General features: G+C 43.0%; 1 protein-coding gene across 1 annotated transcript in view; it reads left to right on the forward strand.

Moving 5' to 3' along the window:
* Positions 1–289: 289 nt before the first annotated feature.
* Positions 290–20,738, forward strand: part of MASP1 (MBL associated serine protease 1) — a 95,791-nt gene continuing 75,342 nt past the window's right edge. The window contains 2 exon segments of the mRNA XM_042456628.1: positions 290–554; positions 10,966–11,191. Of these exon segments, the coding sequence (XP_042312562.1) occupies positions 505–554; positions 10,966–11,191 (276 nt within the window). The 5' untranslated portion in view covers positions 290–504.

The following is a 20,738-nucleotide window of genomic DNA, read 5'->3' on the forward strand; positions in this document are numbered from 1 at the left end:
TTGTCTTCTGCCAGAGTTCTTCATGCTCCTACTGAGAAACAAAATGTTAATATTTCTAAGCCATCTGGCCAAACACCAGTAGGGAGTGGGGGCTTTTTTTAAAAAGAGAGAAAAATCTGACAATGCACAACTGTGCCACTTTGGGGAGACAGATTCTTAACTTCTGTGTCTGCTTCTTCTGTGTGCCTCTGGCTGCAGGGATTGAGACATCCTTGTTAGAGGCCATGAGATGGCTGGGACAGAGAAGAAAGAGGGAGATTAAATGTTGGTAGGTTTGTTTCTGTGTCAGTGTTTGTGTGTAAAGGGGGGGGGAGTGATTATTGCAAAAAGAGGAAGGCGTGACAAGCATGGGGAATGTCAGAAAACCCCAGACACAAGCACACACATTCTCTCTCTCTCTCTCTCTCTCATGCACACACACACATCTCTGAACAAAGATAAGCCAGACAGCTGAACATTTGGGAAACCACACCAACTGACTTCAACCAGCCACCCTCTCTCCAAATGGATCCACCGAGAACCACCACAGAGGAGCCCACAGAGACAAAAATGAGGTGAGTCTTTTTAAAGGTCTCTATTTTCTCCCTCCAAGGTTGGCAAAGGGCATTGTCTGCTCACTCTCTGAAAGATTTGCCAGGGAAGTGAGCAAGAAAGGTGTTTTTTCCAGAAACCGGTTTGATTCTGACCCTGGCTGGTTCTGTAGCTTTATACTTTCCTTTGCCAAATGGCAGGAAAATAAATAAATCTTCAAGTTGGTTTAATAATTTATTTATCTTTTGCCTGCCATGTGCCACTTGGGCACAGCATTGATGGAGGGTGGCTGCAAGAGGGGAGGGGAGGAGAGTGGCTTAGGATCTGCAATGTGTGCTTTCCTGACCAGTGTGTCTCTTCATCTGTGCCAGCATGTGTCGGGGGGGGGGGGGGCATAATCAGATTTGGAGAACTGGTTCTTTCAAAGATGTGGGATTGGAAATTGCAGGGAAGGGGTGAAAAACCAAAAACAGACAATTTGTCACTTGCAAATAAGTCTCCCAGTTTGGAAAATGATAATGAAGAGAGATGTGCATCTCTGGTGGTTTGGTAGGAAAAGGGAGAATACATGCTCTGATCTGATTCTGGGCACTACACTGCACCCACATTGTCTTAAAATGCAATGTGAGTTTTATACTGGAAGGAAAGTTTTAAAACAGATTAAGCCATTACCAAACCATTCCCCCAGGGAGATACCCTATTTCCAAACTGCCATTTACACATACTCAAGTTGTACCTACATAGGATAATTTTTGTTCTTCTTCTTAATTTCAGAATTTGCAAAATTGTAGCAATGTTTTTGAAACCTAAGTAGTTGTGTTTACAGTTGCACTGAAGTCTCCGACGGAGTCATAAGCCTTAAGGTTCCACAGAACTCTTTAGAAAAGCTGCCACTTTTTGTGCCAGGAAAGCTGATAGTCCAAGCAGACCAAGCTCTGAACTTAAAAATGGATTTTAAGATTTTTCTTTGGGGTATTAATCTGTCTCCCTGTTTCTAGGCAGTCTGTTTTTTATTCTGGTCCATTGGATTATTTTCACTTTCCTTAGTGGATGAGAATCAGTTGATGCATATGTTGTTAATTACATTGCTTTTGTGTAGCTGCTCAAATGGAAATTGGGCTAAATTGGAATAAATACTATAGATTTATCTTTGGTCGGCTGGATGAGTATAGTCTGGAATCTTGCTATAATGGAAAATTCTCATGTAAGGTTAGAGAAACAAGGCAGTCACAAACAACTTCTGCCTTTTATAATATTTTGTTTCCTTTTATTGATGATATTACACACAATATGAGTTTCTTACCTTGCCCAAATCACGCTTTGACCTTTGGACTGCTGTTCTTTCATTTTAAGCAATACAGTGATAGTTGGTATTAGCTGTACATTCTCCTGTCTCTGTGATGTCTTTAGTATGCTATTTTTATATTTCTGGCGCTCTTAAATCATAGGTGCTCTGGGGGTTTTTTAATAGCTTGTTGCATCTGTTATCCTTTTGTGAATTGATTGGTAACATTTTTATGATCATTTGTTTGCTCCAGTTAAATTTATTTTTTGAAAGTTAGTGGAGTTGTTAGAAAGTTACCATGGTCTAGTGTTTGGAGAGATGGCTTAGGACTCTGGGGACGAGGGTTTGAATCCCTGTTTGGCCATGGAAACCCACTGTGTGACCTTGGGCAAATCACATCCCCTCAGCCTCAGAGGAAGACAAAAGCAAACCCCTTCTGAACAAATCTTGCAAAAATAAAAACCTGGTGATAGGTTTGCCTTGAGAGCCAGCATGATATAGTGATTGCAGAGTTGTACTAGGACACTGGAGAGCAGGGTTCAAATCCCTGCTCAGCCGTGGAAACCCACTGAGTGGCCTTGAACAACTCATATTCTCTCAGATTAGCAGGAAGGTAAAAGGCAACCCTCTTGGATCAAATCTTGCCAAGAAAAGCTCATGACAAGTTGACCTTTGTTATTGTTGTGTGCCTTCAAGATTTGTTCAGAGGAGTGCTTTCTCCTGAGGTTGAGAGCATATGACTTGTCCAGGGTCACTCAGTGGGTTTCATGGCCAAATGGGGAATTGAACCTTAGTCCCCAGAGTCATAGTCCAACACTCAAACCACTATGCAATGCTGGCTCACCAGGTTCACCTTAAGGTTGCCATGAGTTGGGACCTGGGAGATGATCCAAGTACATGCCCCCACTGAACTCTAACACTCTCTGGGTGACCTTGGCCCAGTTGCTATTTCTCCAATACTGTGGCCTACTTTGGGGGGTGGCCATTCTGTTGCTGTTATTGCTGCTATTCTGACAATCAGAAATCATAGCAATCTATAGCAAACCACCCAGTGATCCAAAAAGAGATCCAAATCTATCTCCTTCCTACATAGAATCATGTAATCATAGAATTGGAAGAGACCCCAAAGACCATCCAGTTCAGCCCCATTCTGCTATGCAAGGAGACACTATCAAAGCACTCCTAATAGATGGCCAGCTGCCTTAGAGTCTTCCCCTTGAGTCTAATCCCTGTTCAGGCTTTCTGCTCAAACCCATGAGAGCTGTTGCATTGATGGCTTCCATGTCATTGGGATGGGGAATGTACTCCAGATTTTAGTGCAAACTTAAAATTGCTGTCCAAGGTACTGGAACTATTGAGGGGAGGGCTCATCCTTTGGCTAGTTCCTTTAACATTTAGAATAAACCCCTGAGAGAATCTTCCACTGCATGAGAGCACAGAGTGTTTAGCAAAACAGATCTCACTCATCTTGGGTGCACTTGGGTGAGATACTGCAATTTTTATTCTTCTTCGCCCACCAAACAAGGAAATGTTCCAGTCAATCTCAAAAGAGGGTTTGCATTTGTGGCAGCTTTGTGTGTGTGTGTGTGTGTAAAGTTGTGTCAATCATACAAATACCACATTCTCTAGTGGCGAGTGCCCTAGAGAACCCACTTATGATTCAAGAGGACAAACACTGAAGAAACCAATTCAGAACAGGGTCAAATACAGAGACTGCTTGGCTGCTACCATACTGCAGAAATAAAGCAATTTGACACCGCTTATATTTCAATGGCTCAGTGTTATGGACATCTAGGATGTGTAGTCTGGCAGGGCACCAGAGCACTCTGACAAGGAAGGCTAAATAGCTCACAAAACTACAAATCCCAGGATTCTATAGCACTGAGCCATGGCAGTGTGACACCTGCCATCCAGGATCTGAGTGCAAAAGGGAATCCAAGAAAGGCCCAAAGCAAGCAGAAGAACAGTGAAGAAAAGAGCAATTCAAGGAATAAAGCAAAGGTCAGAAAATGAGGGAACAGGGATGTCTCACAGTGGTGAGGAAAAATCATTAAACTGTTGCTTTGCAGCAAGAACAGAAATGGCTTGGACTATCTAATTTATAGCCATGCCATATCCTATTTGGAGAAGGCCTCCTCCACTAAAGAAATGGAAGTGCCAAGGTAGAGGTCACAACTCACTTCACCTTGTACTGGAGGTGAAACGTCTTTTAAGGAGTTGTCCAGGCTAATCTAAAACATTCTTCAGCACCTAAAACATTCAGCTGCACATGAGCCAACAGTGTGATGCAGCAGCTAAAAAAGCCAATGTAATTCGTTAGTGTCTAGATTGAGGGAAGTAATAGTGCTGCTCTATTCTACTTTGGTCAGGCAGCACCTGGAATCCTATGTCCAGTTCTGGGCACGACAATTCAGGAAGGATGTTGGACAAGAAGGACAAGCTGGATAGTGTCCAGAGGAAGGCAACCCAAATAGTGAAAGGTCTGGAAACCATGCCCTGTGAGGAGCCCAGTAAGAGCTGGTGAAGGGTGGCAGTCCTGTTGTGGCACCCACAGTGGCAGAGCCTGGTAAATCCCAGACAACTGCTTAAGATTAGCAGGAGAAGACAGAGGCACTGCACCATCTACAGCAAACTAGATTGAAATGCTGGGAGCACAAGGTCAGGCAATGCCCTTCTCCACTTTAAACATGCAACAGTGAGCTACATAGGCCAGCTGGGCTGATTAATTGCTGGCTAGAAAAAAGTAGCTTAGCCCAAGCCATTCCATGGCTTCCGAACAACAGCTCCCAAACGCTGGCTTCCTGCCTCTCTGACCTTTGTTACATACCTCTTGGCTAATTCTGTTAAGTCCCCTCTCTTGGCTTTGGACTCTGCTCAGGATTGCTTCCTCCCTTTCAACCTTGGATTGCTTGGCCCAAACTTTTGTTTGTCACTCTGTGTAAACCTTAGGACTTGCCAGGCTTTCTGTAGTTCAAGCTGACTTTTGGCTCCCGTTGGCTTTCAATTGGATAAGTCAACTGTAAATCAGCACATCTGACCTAATTAGCTCAGCATTTCCTTTCCAAAGCATGCCAAGGTAGGTTCCGCTCCTTTTTCACTACCGCTTTTATCTCTGACATTCAGGAGCATGCTGCATCACTGACCGCTGCTCTTCAAGGTCTACAAAAGTATGAACCAGCAGAAGGACATTGAAAAATGAGAAGAATCAAACTGCCTCTTTTGATTAATCATGTTATTTACAACTTTTTTATGCTTCACAAAGGAATATCTGAGCATACTAGAAATCCCAAAACACACTAGAAATAGGACATCCAGCTACAAATCATCCAAAAAGGAGACATGCACCCCCAAAAGAGCAGGAACTTTGTCCTTTTTTTGGTCACATATGTCATATACAACTCGAGAGATTGGTTCAATTCCTCACTCAGCAGAGGAAACCCACTGGGTGACCTTAGGTGAGTCACACATTCTCAGCATGAGGAAAACCCTGTGATAGATTCACCTTAGTGTTGTCATCAGTCAGAAATGACTTGGAGTCCCACAACCACAACAACATCATGGCCCTCAGAAACGTTTCCAAATTAGGAGGAAATGAGGATATTGCCCTTCCAAATGAAAATTATGCCCCCTTAAATCAATGCTATCTTTAAGTCTCCAAATTTTTCCCATGGCAGAGAGAGAGAAAGCATGCATTCTACACTGTAGAAATAATACAGTTTGACGCCACTTTAATTGTCATGGCTCCATCCTACAAAATCTTGGGGTTTGTCATTTTGTGAGGCACCAACCCAATTTGGCAAAGAAGGCTAAAGTCTTTGTAAAACTACAAATCCCAAGATTTCATAGGACAGAGTGACAGTACTTAAAGTGGCATCAAATTTCATTATTTCTACAGTGTCAATACACCCCGAGTCGTAAAGATCAACAAAGAGGAAATGAGATGAATGCCCGCCGTGCCTAAACTCCTGAAAAGGCATACAGACTAGCAACTAAGAAGTATAGTCATGCTAGGTTTGTGCACTCTATCCTAAGATTGACAGAACTTCCTTAAACTCAGTATCTACACCCCTAGCTAGGGCTCCAATAGTACTGTATATGCGGAATAAGTATTCTGGATGGCGGCTGTCCAGGTGTGACCCTGAGCCATTCATTCTTCTCAGCCTGGCCTACCTTGCAGAATTGTTGTAAGGGTGAACCGGAGATTAGAAGAGTCATATACACCTTGAGATCACAGGAATCTAAATGTGACAATCAATTGATCAAGGAAGCAGAAATGTTGAAATGGAGCTCATTGAACAACCAGAAGATGGCAAAATAGAGTCCATCTCAGGTTATGGGCCCAGGGTCTATTTGAAAAGGAATAAACAGTTGACCATCACAGAGCATGTGGAGCTTGTCTCCTCACTGTTTGCTCCCAGGGCTTACAACATTGTGTTGTTTCCAGATGTGACTTTTATTGTACACCTGTCCCTCCTGATTCACAGAATTTTCTGGGACTCTGCAACCCTCCCACGTCTTCTGCTCGTTTCTCCTGTCTTTTTTGTTTCCATACAATATCTATTAAGGAGTGAAAGACAGAGTCCATGTACAATGCCTTTTGACAGGTGCAGCTAGGAGCCATTTGTCTTGAAGCACCCAAGCTGTCTTACATGGGCGAATTGGTGGTGCCTTGTGATATTAATAAATCATCCCATGCAGGTTCTCTGTTATTGTGAGGAGAGAGAAGTAGAAATCTCTGAAAATTTCAGTCCCAGCTATAGACTGAATATATGTGACTGAGGCCTTCTTCTGGTGTTGTTTTTTTCCATAATATACCAGTAATATTTTAGTACAGAGAGCCAGCATTGTTAAATATTTTAATCCAAGGTGGACAAAGTGCAGCCCTCTAGATGTTGATGGATTGCATCTCCCAGCATGCTTCGCCAATGTGTAGGAACCTGAAGTCCAATAAGCTTGAAAGTGCTTAGCTTTGCTCAACATTATTGTACTTCATTTGCAGTGTGGGGTGGAAACAAGTATATAACATACACATATTGTTGGACTGTAGTTCTGACCATTCCTCCCCACTGGCTAGGGCTGAGAGGAGTTACAGACCAACATCTGTAGGGACTAATTCTCATTCCTAATTCAAAGGACTAAGGATTTCACTTTTTCCCAATCGTCTGTTTGGAGGTGCTGGAATTAGCCTTACTGGCATTTGGGGGGCGGTTCCCACTGGGGCCACAAGAACAGCCTTGTGTTGTCCTGCTTTCAACCTTTTCATGGTTTAAGACTCCCTAGGCATCTCAAAGATTGCCTGTTTTCATAAAACCTGTTCTCATAAAATAGTGCAACTACTCAAACTGTTTTTCTTGTTGGGAATGAATGAAAGAAGATGGGAAGGAAGGAAGGAAGGAAGGAAGGAAGGAAGGAAGGACAACAGAGGATATGGCCTTTGTCTTGTCTGAGCATATTTTTCCTTTGGCTTGTTCTTCTCTGGTTGGGGCATGCAGAAGAAAGGCTGCCTGTTGCAAACCTCAACGGATCTCGAGGAAGCCAGACCAAAGCCGCTTCCTTCCTTAGGCTTGTTCCTTCTCCCTGTTTTGAACAGGGAGCCTGATTGCCCAGTTAAAATCATATTCGCCTGGGCCCTGTCTTCTCAGCCTGTCAGTTTATAACCTCAGACTCAAGAGTTTTGTAGTAAATCCTTCCAGCCAAGCATCTCCCTTGTCTTCCAGGCCCTCAGATTCTTCGCCCCCTTGGCTGCTCTGCTTTCCAGTCCCATAAATTCCCAAATTGGAAGTCTGTCCAATTTGTTTTACTCAGGCATTGATTAATTTCCATTTCATTGCTAAATCTGACAGAGAGCCCACACAGGCAGAGAGAACCCACAAAAGCCCTTCTTTAAAACCCACTCATGGAATAAAGCACCAGGGAGGGTGGGCATCACCTCCTGCTCAGATGTTGTTAGACTCCAGCTCCTATCATCCACAGCCAGCATGGCTACTGATGGTGTGAGTTGGAGTCCAACAACATCTGGAGGACCTCTGGTTCTCTTTCTTTCCCAGAAAGGATAACTCTAGTAAATAGTATTTGTGGCTTTTTCGGGCTATGTGGCCATGTTTTAGAAAGTAGAAAGCCTTCGACTTCACACTCAAGTAAATATTTTAACATGAATTTATTTATTTATAAAAATAATATTAAAAAAATAAATATATCTATATGACCTTTCTTTTCTTTGTATTCCTAAAGTGGTGTCACATTGCCCTATTTTTACTTTGTTGAAGCCAGAGTTACTTAGAACAACAAATAGGAAATAAAATGAATACATGCTATACTTATGCCCAAACTCTTAGACACGCAAACTAGCAATCTGGTTTAAAATCTAGTAAACATTTGTAAAATAAATACTATAAAACGTTGGTCGGTCTGTGTGTCTTGTTCTTTAAGGCTATAAAAGTCCAGATGCCTGAGCATGGAGGTCTAATTCCTATTTGGTTCGAATGAGAGTAGATACATTGAATTCATGGGATGTACACAAGTGTTGGATAGCCAGTGGTTTCAGCATTGGACTACAATTCTGGAAGACCAGAGTTGAAATCCCAGTTCAGCCATAGAAACCTACTGGGTGACCTTGGGTAAGTCACCCTCTCTCAGCCTCAGACAAAAGCAATGGCAAACCTCCTCTAAAGTAATTTTGTCAAGGGTTGCCATAAGTCAAAAACAAGTTGGAGGCACACAACACCAACAGCACAATCTGAGTGTTGATTCAGCACTTGATTCAATGGGTCTACTTACCTGGGGCTACCAATAGGATTCAAACCAAAATTTTACATTTTATTTAATAGTACTCATACCAAGATTATAGTTGTCTTGAATCTGAGTCGTCAGTTACTTTGGGTGCCTCATGGACAAATACTGTGGATTTCCGTTTTGAGTGAGCTCTCGGATGCACATTTATAAACCAGTTTGGATCAAAGGACATCTAGACATGGGCTGACATCCCAAGCATTTTAAAGCAAATTTGGGACCAAAGTTGGCAACCCTCAACTTTTTTCAGAAAATTGCCCTTAGAGTCCATTTCATGTGGAACTTGATGTGAGATAAACGCCTGTGCTATGGGCCAAAATTTTGGTCATATTCCAATCATAGCTATAACAGCCAACATCAACTCTGGCAAAGTCACATAAATTTCATAGTAACTTATAGAATTCATTGGAGTTGGAAAAGGAGATGGTGCAGATGGAGATGGAGATGGAGATGGAACGACTTTACCCATTCCCACCCATTTATTTCTCTCCTCAAAATTGCCTCTACCTACCACTTCCCCTTTTATCTAAGAAACATATTGGAGTTCATTTTCAGGAATAAAAGAAGCTTGCAGGGGGTAATTTGGGATGGGCAAATGGTAGGAAGAAAAAAGGTTAAGCAACCTCTTCCTTTATCTCCAGTATACAATGGAAGATTTCTGCTGCCCATTTTAGCAACCTGGTCAGGCATTTCGGCTGCCGTCAAAATGAACCCACAGACTCCCCCCCCCCCCACACACACACACACAACTCTAGAAAGGAAAGCTGGGGCAGGCCTTTTAGTTTTGTCTTCTTTCAGTCTGTTTCAGTCTGGCTTTCTTTTATTTTAGATATTGTATTTTTTCAAATTTTTACATAACAAGGAAAGTGAAGTATACTTTGCATGATCTGAGTCCAAAGAGGCAGATAAATCAATCATTTCAATGGTAGAGTTGCAACCTCAAACACTTTGACACAGAACATGATAGATGAGTGAGAAGACCACAAATCTCCTTGCCTTCTATGACCAAAACAACTATAAATAGTTATTACATCTTGGATCTATTACAAAATTCAAGATTCCACTTTAACCACTCTGAGTCCCTTGTTTTGCTCCAGTGAAAGAGAAACTTCCTATCAGAGGTTGTTCTGCTGCCTCAAGAGATGGTGGATTTTGCTTCACTGGAGGTATTTCAGCCAGAGTCTAGAGAAACATAGAAGCAGAGAATCCTAGAGTTGGAAGAGACCACAAGGGCCATCTAGTCCAAACCCCTGCCATGCAGGAAGACACCATCAAAGCACCTTTGACAGGTGAAAAATCACCAGAATCCTTCTGGGGCCTTATATCTTCGTATGTGGATTTATGTCTGCAGGAATGAGAATCACACAGCTGTGTAACATCTGCAACTAATAGAGTGCTGTTATGTTACCGTGCAGCAGAGCAGCAAAGTGCCCAATATGCATGCACCAATGCACCGCTGTGCATCATGCACCAATGTGTATCATGCAGTGATTTGCATGTTGGAAAATATGAGCATTCTCTTGTTCTTCCCTCCCTCTCTTGCTGTTTAGAGCAAGTGGGGTTTAGATAGTATAGCATTTCCTGCATGAGCAACTCTGCTGTCTTTCTTCACTAAACCTTCCATTTGTTCCACTATACTTTGAAGTGCATGGTCATAAATACCTTTTGTTTTCTCTTTTACCTGATCTATTCATTAGCTAGTTAGGATATAGGCTCTCCATGCAGATGTAAACTCAAGAAACTTTTAATTGATCTGAAACGGTCTCTCTCTTGTTTATTTTGTGTCACATTGTCCCACATCTCCCAGAGAAGCACAACACGAGGTCGAAATTTTGAGACTTACATGGGAGCAAGACTTACTGAACACTAAAGGATTTGTTTTCATATAATCTTGATTATACTATTGATTGCACTGGATCCAGGGAATAGAGTCGAGGAAAGGAGAAAATTTGGCTTGGCTACCAAATTTCCACAAGAAATCCATAGCTTTATCAGAGCTTGGACAAAATGAACACACTCTCTCGTTCATTCTCTCTCTCTCTTTCTGTCTGTCTGTCTGTCTATCTATCTCTTTGGAGTACATTTCTCAGGATGCGCCAGCCAAGTGTGGCCGCCATGCTATCTGGGGATTATGGAAGCTGTAGATTCTAGGAATTGTAGTCCAAAATAGATGACTGTGCTGAAAAGGGGATTCTGGGATTTTTGTTCCAAAAGGCATGGTTTCTAAGCTGTGAGACCAATTATACAACTAAAAATTGTTCTTTGTTTTGTGGGGGAGGATTTATAGTTGTGCTCTTTTTGGTGTGTGGAGGGTAATGTCACAAGGAAACTCACAGTGTCTGTGTGTACATCTTTGACAGGTACCTCCTGGTCTGGTTCCTTTGTACCTTCCAACTGATCATGGCAAATGCCGTCGAATTGACTGACATGTTTGGAGAGATTCAGTCCCCCAACTTTCCAGATTCCTACCCCAGTGATTCAGAAGCGACCTGGAACATTTCCGTGCCGGATGGATTTCGCATCAAGCTCTACTTCATGCATTTTGATCTTGAGTCCTCTTACCTGTGTGAATATGACTACGTGAAGGTGAGTGCACCAATTCACCTCCTTTAGGTGGAGAGAATAATTTCCCTCACCCACACCCTTTCAGGCAGGCCAGACTACAGTCCTCACCATCCTAACCCAAGTTGGGGGATGATGGGAACAGTGGTCCACAATCCCAGGATAGTGCCAAACGGAAGACAGGTACATTATTTGTTTTGGAAGCTCACACTCTTCTGCATTCCTTCAGATTCTTTTACTAGAATATCTAGAATTGTTTCTAGAATTAAAGCAGTATATTGTTTTGTTGTGCTGTGTTGTGTTTTTATATGCCTGTTTATGTCAATTTTAAAAAGAAACGCCTCTTATGCCTCTAACACATGGGCTCTACCAACTCCTTGGATTTTCTCCTCTGCTGAAAATGTTTGCTTTCACAATTGCAAGCTGTTTTGCCAGCTTCCCCTTGCCCAGGACTTTGTAATAATGCGCCCGCACAAACATCAGTCTCTGGAGCTAATCCTGTCAGATTCTTGGCATAATTGAGCCTGGTCTGCTCACTAACCAGTGTCCGGATGGAGTTTGTCCAAAATCACTGAAGGGCAGAAGTGCTGGGTTGTTGCTTTTCTTCAAATGGTAATATTTCATACCAACTTTTCCAAAATAACCACGTATCATTGTTTTGTGGATTTTGGATGATATTGTACTTCATTTCCATCTGTTTTTCAAAAATATACTTAGGACTTTATCACAGGAGGCTGGAAAAGTGGAATTAGAGCAGGATAGTAGCGTCTGTGGCCATACCTTGTCACCCGACGCTATGTCTGTCCAGTAGCTGATCTGTAGTCTGTCCATTGCTGGAGTGCTCCTTGTCAATGACAGGCCAAACTCGTCAGTGCTTCCCAATTGTGCTCCTTTTCCACTGTGGATGCATATATGAGAAGTTCCCCCTGAAGCACTTACAATATGTATACATTTTTTACTTAATGGATTGCCACAATTACACAATCGCACTAAAAGTAAAAAATAAATACATGCTGAAATGCATACCAGGAAAGGGATAGGACAGGGATGTGGGGCTATGGAGTCCAGAGTTGGGAGAAAGTTCAGGATAGAAGCAGCACTATGGCAATTTGGAATAGCTGTGCAGTACTGAGTGTCCCAACCCAGTATGGTTGAATTTCCTAGGCCAACACGATTGTGGCACCTTACAGGCCTGGCGTGATAAAGTCTTAAGAGCCCTTTCACACTAAGCAATTATAGTGCTATGATTCCACTTTAACTGTCATTGCTGCATCTTATGGAATCCTGGGATTTGCAGTTTGGGGTCTTTAGAATTCTCAACCAGGGAGTTCTAGCAGCTCTTCAAATTGCAAAGCCCAGGATGGCATAGTATGCAAACATGGGCTTGTTACAGACAGCCAAAATAAAGCTGCTTCGAGTCACAGTGGAGGTATGATGTTTCAATGATGCATGCGTCGTAAGAGTCCAGATGCCACACCAAAGCCACGCTAAAGTCCTTAGGGCTGGAGAGTGGCTTTGGTGAGACTTCTGGACTCTTAGGACGCATGCATCATTGAAACACCATACCTCCACTGTGACTCGAAGCAGCTTTATTTTGGCTGTCTGTAACAGGCCATGGTGTGTAGTATGAAAGGGCCCTAAGACTGGCCAATTTTGGCATAGTTAGAACAGAGTTGTGAGCCAACATGGCATAGTGGTTTGAACATTGTACTATATGACTCTGGAGACCATGAAACCCACTGGGTGACTTTGGGCAAGTCACACACTCTCAGCCTCAGGGAAGGCAATGGCAAAACTCCTCTGAAAAATCTTGCCAAGAATACCCTAGGATAAGGCTACCATAAGTTGGAAACAACTTGAAGGCACACAACAACAACAGCAACAGCTATTGAACAGAGGCAAAACAAACTTGAGATTTTTAAAATCTATTCATCTTCTTTCCACTCTATTTTTCTCTTTTCTCTTTTTTATTTCTATCCTTTTTTCTCCTTCCTCTCTCTGTCCCTCTCCAACATCTGAGACAGGAAGAGACATAAATAGAGAGGACCTTTATTTAGGGAAAGAGACCCTTTACCCTGACCTATAACTGTATCATCAATTAAAAGCTGGCTGGTCTCATTTATAGTCACTCCAGCATGTTTTATTTGTTTAGTTCCAATTTAAACATGTTTTTTCATTATCCAGACACTCCAGGAGAAAAGCCAGCTTTTGTACGGTCTTTGAAATATTGTTTGCAGATACATACTGGGTTTGCATAAATTCATACTCACGCAGCGCTGTGAAAAACAGCAAGTCATGTAGAATTTAAGCACCTTGTTTTATAACAACCATTAATTCACTTATGCATCTAAGAAAGAACCTGTTGGGGAAAGTGAGAATCATGATGTTGTTGAATCGCAACTTTCAGCGTTCCTGACTATTTGCTATGCTGGTTAGACCTGCAGGGGAATTGCAATCCAACAACATCTGGAGGGACTCACAATTCTCACCTCTACACTGAAGGATCAAGGAACAGGCCCTAGAGGCAGTGAGGCAATACGTACCCTCACTCCCAAAGTCGCCCAAGTCTGCTGTAGCCTCAAAAAGTCTCTAAAGTATCTCCTATACTTCCTGGTGCCATATTTTATAACCTCTCCTCTTAGAAGCATCTCAAAGCTTTCACACTTGTCACAAGCTGGACATCCCCATTGGGCAATTACTTCTCACAATCTCTGTTGGTCTTACATGATGCGAATCCCAATAAATGTCACCTAAACCAAGCCCTAGATACCATCAATGCACCTGATCATATCTGATCTTGGAAGATAAGCAGGTTAAGCCCTGGTTAATACTTGGATCAGAGACTGCCTACAAATTCCAGGTGCTATAGGTCATATTTCAGATGAAGGAAAGGGGAAAAAACATCTCTAAGTATTCCTTGCCTAAGAAAACCCTGTGAAATTGATGGGGTCACCATTTGTCTACAGGCGATTTGAAGTCACATGCACACATACATTATCCTAAACACACTAAAGACTCCAAATCCCATCTGATCTTAGAAGCTAAGCATGGTCAGCCTTGGTTAGTACTTGGATGGGGGACCAGCAATGGATACCAGCTGCTGGTGGCTAAATTTCAGAGGAAGGAAGTGGCAAAACCACCTTTGAATATTCCTCGTCTAAGAAAAACCTATGAAATTCATGGTGTTGCCATAGAGGTCAACAGGCACCTTGACGGCACATAGACATACAAACCATGGGTACATCTACAGTGTAGAAATAGTGGAATTTGACACCAGATTAACTGCAATAGCTCCATCTTGCAGAATCCAGGAATTTTTTGTTTTGTGAGGCACCAGCACTCTTTGGCAGAGAAAATCCCAAGATTCCATAGGATGGAGCTACAGCAATTAAAGTGGTGTCAAACTGCATTATTTCTACAGTGTAGATGCACCCCATTATAACATTAACTCTTGGTTTACCTTGAGAAGAGCCCATGCCCCTCAGCTATGTTGCCCAAATAATGGGGAAACTATTATTGCAATAGCATTCCTAAATTACAGTTTAACTGAATAGATTTCCCATGTGCAGAAGTACGATACCTCACAGCTTTCCAACACCTTTACTGTTATAGTTCCACCTTTTTCAAAAACAACTTACAACAGCCATGCTCCTGCACTAAGGAAATTGAGCATCACTTTACAGTATTGGCGTTACACAGAATTTGTGCAATGCCATCTAAATAGTGCAATGGGAACACTGCAAATCCAAACATGAAATTTGCACATGGAATGTGCCTGTGCCATATACAATGAATGTTGTTTGTACATAAGGACACCACATGTGCAATTGCACTTCCATGTACTTAAACTGAATTTAGCAGTTCAGAAAATAAATGAAAATTTAAATTAATATATACAGCTGTTCTTTTTATTTTTAAGAGCGGAACTGTAAGGGCGAAGGAGCCAGAATCCACCCCAGTTTGACAGATTAATTCTGCCTCCTGCTGCTGCTCAGTTTCCAATTAACATAACAGCATATGATTCTCACCTTCCTGGTGCCTTTTGGCAAAATGAATAATGAATTATTCTGGGTGCTAATATTTTTGAGAAGGAACTTTAACAGATTCCACTCCAGTTGCTGAAAAGAATTGCTCTCTGAATGAAGCAGGTTTATTTGCCAGGCTTTCAATGTTGCAGAGGTACTACGTTCTTCTTGCAACCTGGTGGTAGGGCATCTCTGTGGCAGTTGTGTTGTTGTTGTTATTGTTGTTGTGTGCTTTCGGGTCATTTCCAGCTTACCGCAACCCTTAGGCAAACCTATCACAGGGTTTTCTTGCCAAGATTTATTCAGAAGAGGTCTGCTTTTGCCGTCCTCTGAGCCTGAAAGAATATGATCCTATCATGGGGTTTTCTTGCCAAGATTTGATCAGAGGGGGTTTGCCTTTGCCTTCCTCTGAGCCAATATGGCATACTGGTTTGAGCATTAGACTATGACTCTGGAGACCAGGGTTCGAATCCCAGATCAGCCATGAGAATCCACTGGCTGACCTTGGGCAAATCACACTCTCTCAACCTCAGAGGATGGCAATGGCAAACCCCCTCTGAAGAAACGTGCCAAGAAAACCCCATGATAGGGTTGCCTTAGGGTTGCCATAGTTCAGAAACTACTTGAAGGCACACAACAGCAATTTGCAAACCATTTTGTACGTGTATGAAGTCGAAGGCTTTCATGGCTGGCATCCATAATTTTTTGTGGGTTTTTCAGGCTATGTGGCCATGTTCTAGAAGAGTTTATTCCTGATGTTTTGCCAGCATCTGTGGCTGGCGAAACATCAAGAATAAACTCTTCTAGAACATGACCATATAGCCTGAAACCCCACAAAAAGCCATATATATATATATATATATATATATATATATATATTGGACCAGAGGCAGAAAATCCCACAAACGTCTCCCCTGAAAATGCCCTCATTACACATCAAATCCAAACAAGTCGCCTGAGGCAAAGGCCTCCGTCTGTCTAATGGTGTGGGCCTCCCTGTTTAAAGGCACCCTGGGGACCCACTGGCTGGGCAAGCTATTTTTGGTGGAAATTATTGCTGACAACCTTTTAGCATCAAACAGCTGCTTAGCTGACTTTTCCTCCCAAGCCTTCTGGAATTGTGAAATGAGGAGGCTTTTGTTATGCCGAGGAAAGCTGAGGAGTTTGTTTTGAATTTTTGAAGTTTCAGAAAGCCTCTGGGGAATCTCAACACAACTGGTTTTAAAAGGCAGAGAACTAAACAAGTGAGCAAGAGAAAGGAGTGGAGATCTCTCTCTCCTATCTATCTCTGTGCTACTTTCTCCAGGCAGATTTTGAAACCAAATTGACATCTTTATATAAAGCAAGGGTGCTGAGCAATGGGTCCTCTTCATCTTGGAGAGAAGTGACCAGCAGGGTCCCACAGGGCTCTGTCCTGGGCCCAGTGCTATTCAAAAATGGGGGCATACTTATCAAATTTGCAGATGACAACAAATTAGGGGGAGTAGCTAATACCCCAGAGGACAGGATCAAAATTCAAAATTACCTGAATAGACTTGAAAGCTGGGCCAAAGCTAACAAAATGAAATTCAACACAGAGAAATGTAAGGTACTGCACTTAGGGCAGAAAAATGAAATGCACAGATATAGGATGGGGGGCACTTGGCTTAAGGAGACAACATGTAAAAGGGATCTAGGAGTCCAAGTAGATCACAAGTTGAACATGAGTCAACAGTGTGATGCGGCAGCTAATAAGGCCAATGCGATTTTAGGCTGCATCAATTGAAGTATAGTGTCTAGATCTAGGGAAGTAATAGTGCCACTATATTCTGCTCTGGTCAGGCCCCACCTGGAATATTGTGTCCACATCTGGGCACCACAATTCAAAAAGGACATTGAGAAACTGGAGCGTGTCCAAAGAAGGGCAACTAAAATGGTGAAGGGTCTGGAAACCATGTCCTGTGAGGAACGACTTAGGAAGCTGGGGATATTTAGCCTGGAGAAAAGGAGATTAAGAGGTGATATGATAGCCCTGTTTAAATATTTGAAGGGATGCCATATTGAGGATGGAGCAAGATTGTTTTCTGCTGCTCCAGAGACTAGGAGATGGAGCAATGGGTGCCAACTACAGGAAGAGAGATTCTACCTAAAGGTTAGGAAGAACTTCCTGACAGTATAAGTTATTTCACAGTGGATTATATTGCTTCAAAGGGTGGTGAAGTCTCCTTCTTTGCAGGTTTTTAAGCAGAGGCTGGATGGGCATCTGTCATAGGGGGTGCTTTGTGTCTTCCTGCATGGCAGAATGGGGTGGGACTGGATTGCCCTTGTCGCCTCTTCCAACTCTACGATTCTAAGCATGGGCAACCATCAGTGGTTGAAGGCCACATTGGCCCACCAAGAGGACCTTGGAAGGCCACAGTCCTGTTACCCAATCCAACAGTCCAACAATATCTGGGTTCCTGCCTCTGATGGTGGTCATGGCACATCCATGAAATCTTGAGATGATGTCCTCAGCAGAAGCTGGGAAACATTACTGGCTGGTTAAGAATGATGTGGGTTGCAGACTAAGACGTTTGAAAGGCCCCAGGCTGACAAAGTTTGCACCTCAGCAGATCTCATCAGGAATGGTTTATGCAAATCTAGTTTGGCCTGACTATGATATTTTCATGGATGTATCTAGAAGGTTTCCTCTTTGGTAGAGTTTAGGTTGATGCCTACTCTATCTGAACTGCCATTTCCCCACCACACAATTCCTTGAATAGGAATTGCTCCCATTTTTCAGAAGTGGAAACTGCAATTTAAGGAAGGGAAACCCGTAACTCAAAAACAGCATTTTGGGTTTTTGGCTCAAGAAGGGAGGAACATCTTGAGCCGGCTCTGTGCATTCCATGGAAGCAGCTGAGGGTAGACTTGAATCTGGAAGGTCTAAGCCGTTCCATATTTTTGTGGGTTTGGCAACTCCTCTAAAGCCACAAAATGAGCACAGAATGAGCCTTTCTTCTTTACAACCTACAGAAACCATTTCCTGGGGGAACCAGAACATTTGCCCCTTTCTGTGTGTTTTTTCACAGATTCCGTGTAATTTCAAAACGTCTGTCATAGATCAAGGTTTTGTTTTTCTTTTCTAAAGAAATACATAACTAAATTGAGCATTTATGTGTTTCTGGTTTTACAGCTATTCATGCAGCCCGGTAGACTCTGGCATGGGGTGCAGCCCAGGCCATGTGTGATTCTGTCATAAATGAGAATAAGGCTAAATTTGGTTGCAAGGATTGAAAATCAGCCCAAAGAGAAGTTTAATCTCATGTGCTGTAGATATGCAGGTTTGCAAGCATTTTCCGCAAACGGAGAGCTGAGAGAGTCACTGTAAGGCCTGAAGGCCATTCACCCATTGCACTGGGAACCAAGGATAGCATCATTTCATCCATGACAGCTAGAAACCTGCTTTCAGAAGTGAAGGTTGGCATCTCCTGTACTTATTTCAATACTTGGACATTGCATTCATGGAACAGTGGGGACTGTGCAAGCCTGGACAGGGCTGGGAAAGTACCCATTTGGAGTACAATTGGATAGCCCATGAAAGTTTAGCCAAACAAAAATTGTTACTCTTTTAAGCTTGTGTGTGTGTGTGTATGCACCCTCAAGTTGCCTGTCAACTTATGGCGACCCCAAGAATTTTATTAGAATAATATTTATTAGAATAATTTGCATAATACACAAGTTTAGATTACTAGATTTGAGGAAATGGAATATGGCAACCCTAACCTTAAAGTGTCTAAATACCATAAAGGCACCAGACCCCATCTGGGTGGCTTTCAAAGGTAATTTTCCAGTTCCTTCCTCTGAAATAGAGCCTAAAGCACCTGGTATTTGTTGGTAGCCATCCAAGTACTACCTGGGGCTGACCCTGCTTAGCTTCCCAGATCAGACAGGATCTGGTACCTTTAGGACATTTAGGCACTTCAAGGGTCAGGTTGCCATATTCCATTTCCTCAATCCAGAAATCTAAATTTATATATTATGAAAATTATTTGAATTATGCAAACCACTGTCACAAGACAGCCCTCCATTGCAATGCATCCCTCCCTCCCTTGCTTTCTGTACTCAGGCATCACTTGCTGTTGTTTTCCTTTTATATGCAATGCAGGCTGGCCTTGTTTCCTGCAGAAGAACTGGACAGAAGGTTGCCTCCACATTTTGACCTTATCTCAGCTTCTGCAAAAGCTAGAGACTTACTTTTTTCAAAAATGTTAACTTGGAATATAGACTACATGATGCTCCAAATGGGCACTAGGTGGTCTGCCTTGAGTCCAAGTAAAGCCCAGCTATCTGGGTGGTATGACAACATTCTTTTAAGACAGACACTGTGTCTATGTACTTTAAATTGTTACATGGTGGTGGTATGCAAAACCACTTTTGAATACCAGCACTATGCAGCCAGAAGCATTATCTGCCAATGTGCACATTGGCTGTTTCTGTAATTTCAGGGAATCAAGTGGTATGCAGTAGGGATGGAATGAATATGTGAGAATATTCTCTCAAAAATGGTTGAAAAACATGCTTTTCAGTGTTCAGAAACCCCAAGGAGAGGAATCCTGGTCTGATGGGAATCTTCGCAGTACAGGACTTACTCTGTTCAAAATTCACACATGGTTGTTTTGTTCAGGAAACCACATTATCTGCATGGAAAATAGTATTTCAGTGCAGAAATGTTAATTCCTGTGCAGAGAATTCTGTAATTGGGGATTTATTCTGAGTCACATTCTCATATGGTTGATTTGCATAGAAAACAGCATTTTCTGTGCAGGAATTAATATTTCTGCATTAAAATGTTATTTTTCCACACAGAAAATGCTATGGTCTGTACAAAGCAACCATGGGAATAAGTCCCAAATTTCAAATAGCCTTCAAAAACTGCATGATTTTCAAAGAGGCTCTTGCTGTGGCAAGAAAATTGCTGAAATTACTCGTTGGCCTGTTACAGACAGCCAAGGAAGGGGAAACGGCCAGGGACAGGACGGACGCGGGGCAGGGCAACCAGGGGGGGGGGGGGCGGAAACCACGGAGCGGCAGGGAAAGAGGAGGGCAGGGGCAAAAGGGAAGGGGGCCGGGGCAGAGAATTCGGGAATGGGGGAGTGATTCGGAGGCACAACACAGGGGGGGGGTGTGCGTGCGGTGGGGTGGGTGGGGGGTGGTGGGGGGCAGAGAAAACGCAGGGGCCGGGGTGCGTGTGGTGTGTGTGTGTGTGTGTGGCGCGACAACCCACAACACACACGGAGGTGCCACACAGAAAGGCGAGGGGCGGGACAAACAACATGGGAAGAAGGCCCAAAGGGCAAGACCGGCAAAACGGCAGGAGTTTCAAAGAGGCTCGTGCGGGAAAGAAAGGGCGGAAAGGACGCGTGGGGACGGGTACGACAGCCCAAAATAAACCTGCTCGAGTCACAGTGGAGTAGGGTGGGTCAATATGGCATCGTCCTAAGTCCAGGAGCCACACCAAAGCCAGGCCCAGCCTAGGCGGGAGCAGCTGGTGGGCGACTTCGGGACGCGAGGACGCAGGCAGCAGG

Source organism: Sceloporus undulatus, chromosome 3, assembly GCF_019175285.1.
Source record: "Sceloporus undulatus isolate JIND9_A2432 ecotype Alabama chromosome 3, SceUnd_v1.1, whole genome shotgun sequence".
NCBI lineage: Eukaryota > Metazoa > Chordata > Lepidosauria > Squamata > Phrynosomatidae > Sceloporus > Sceloporus undulatus.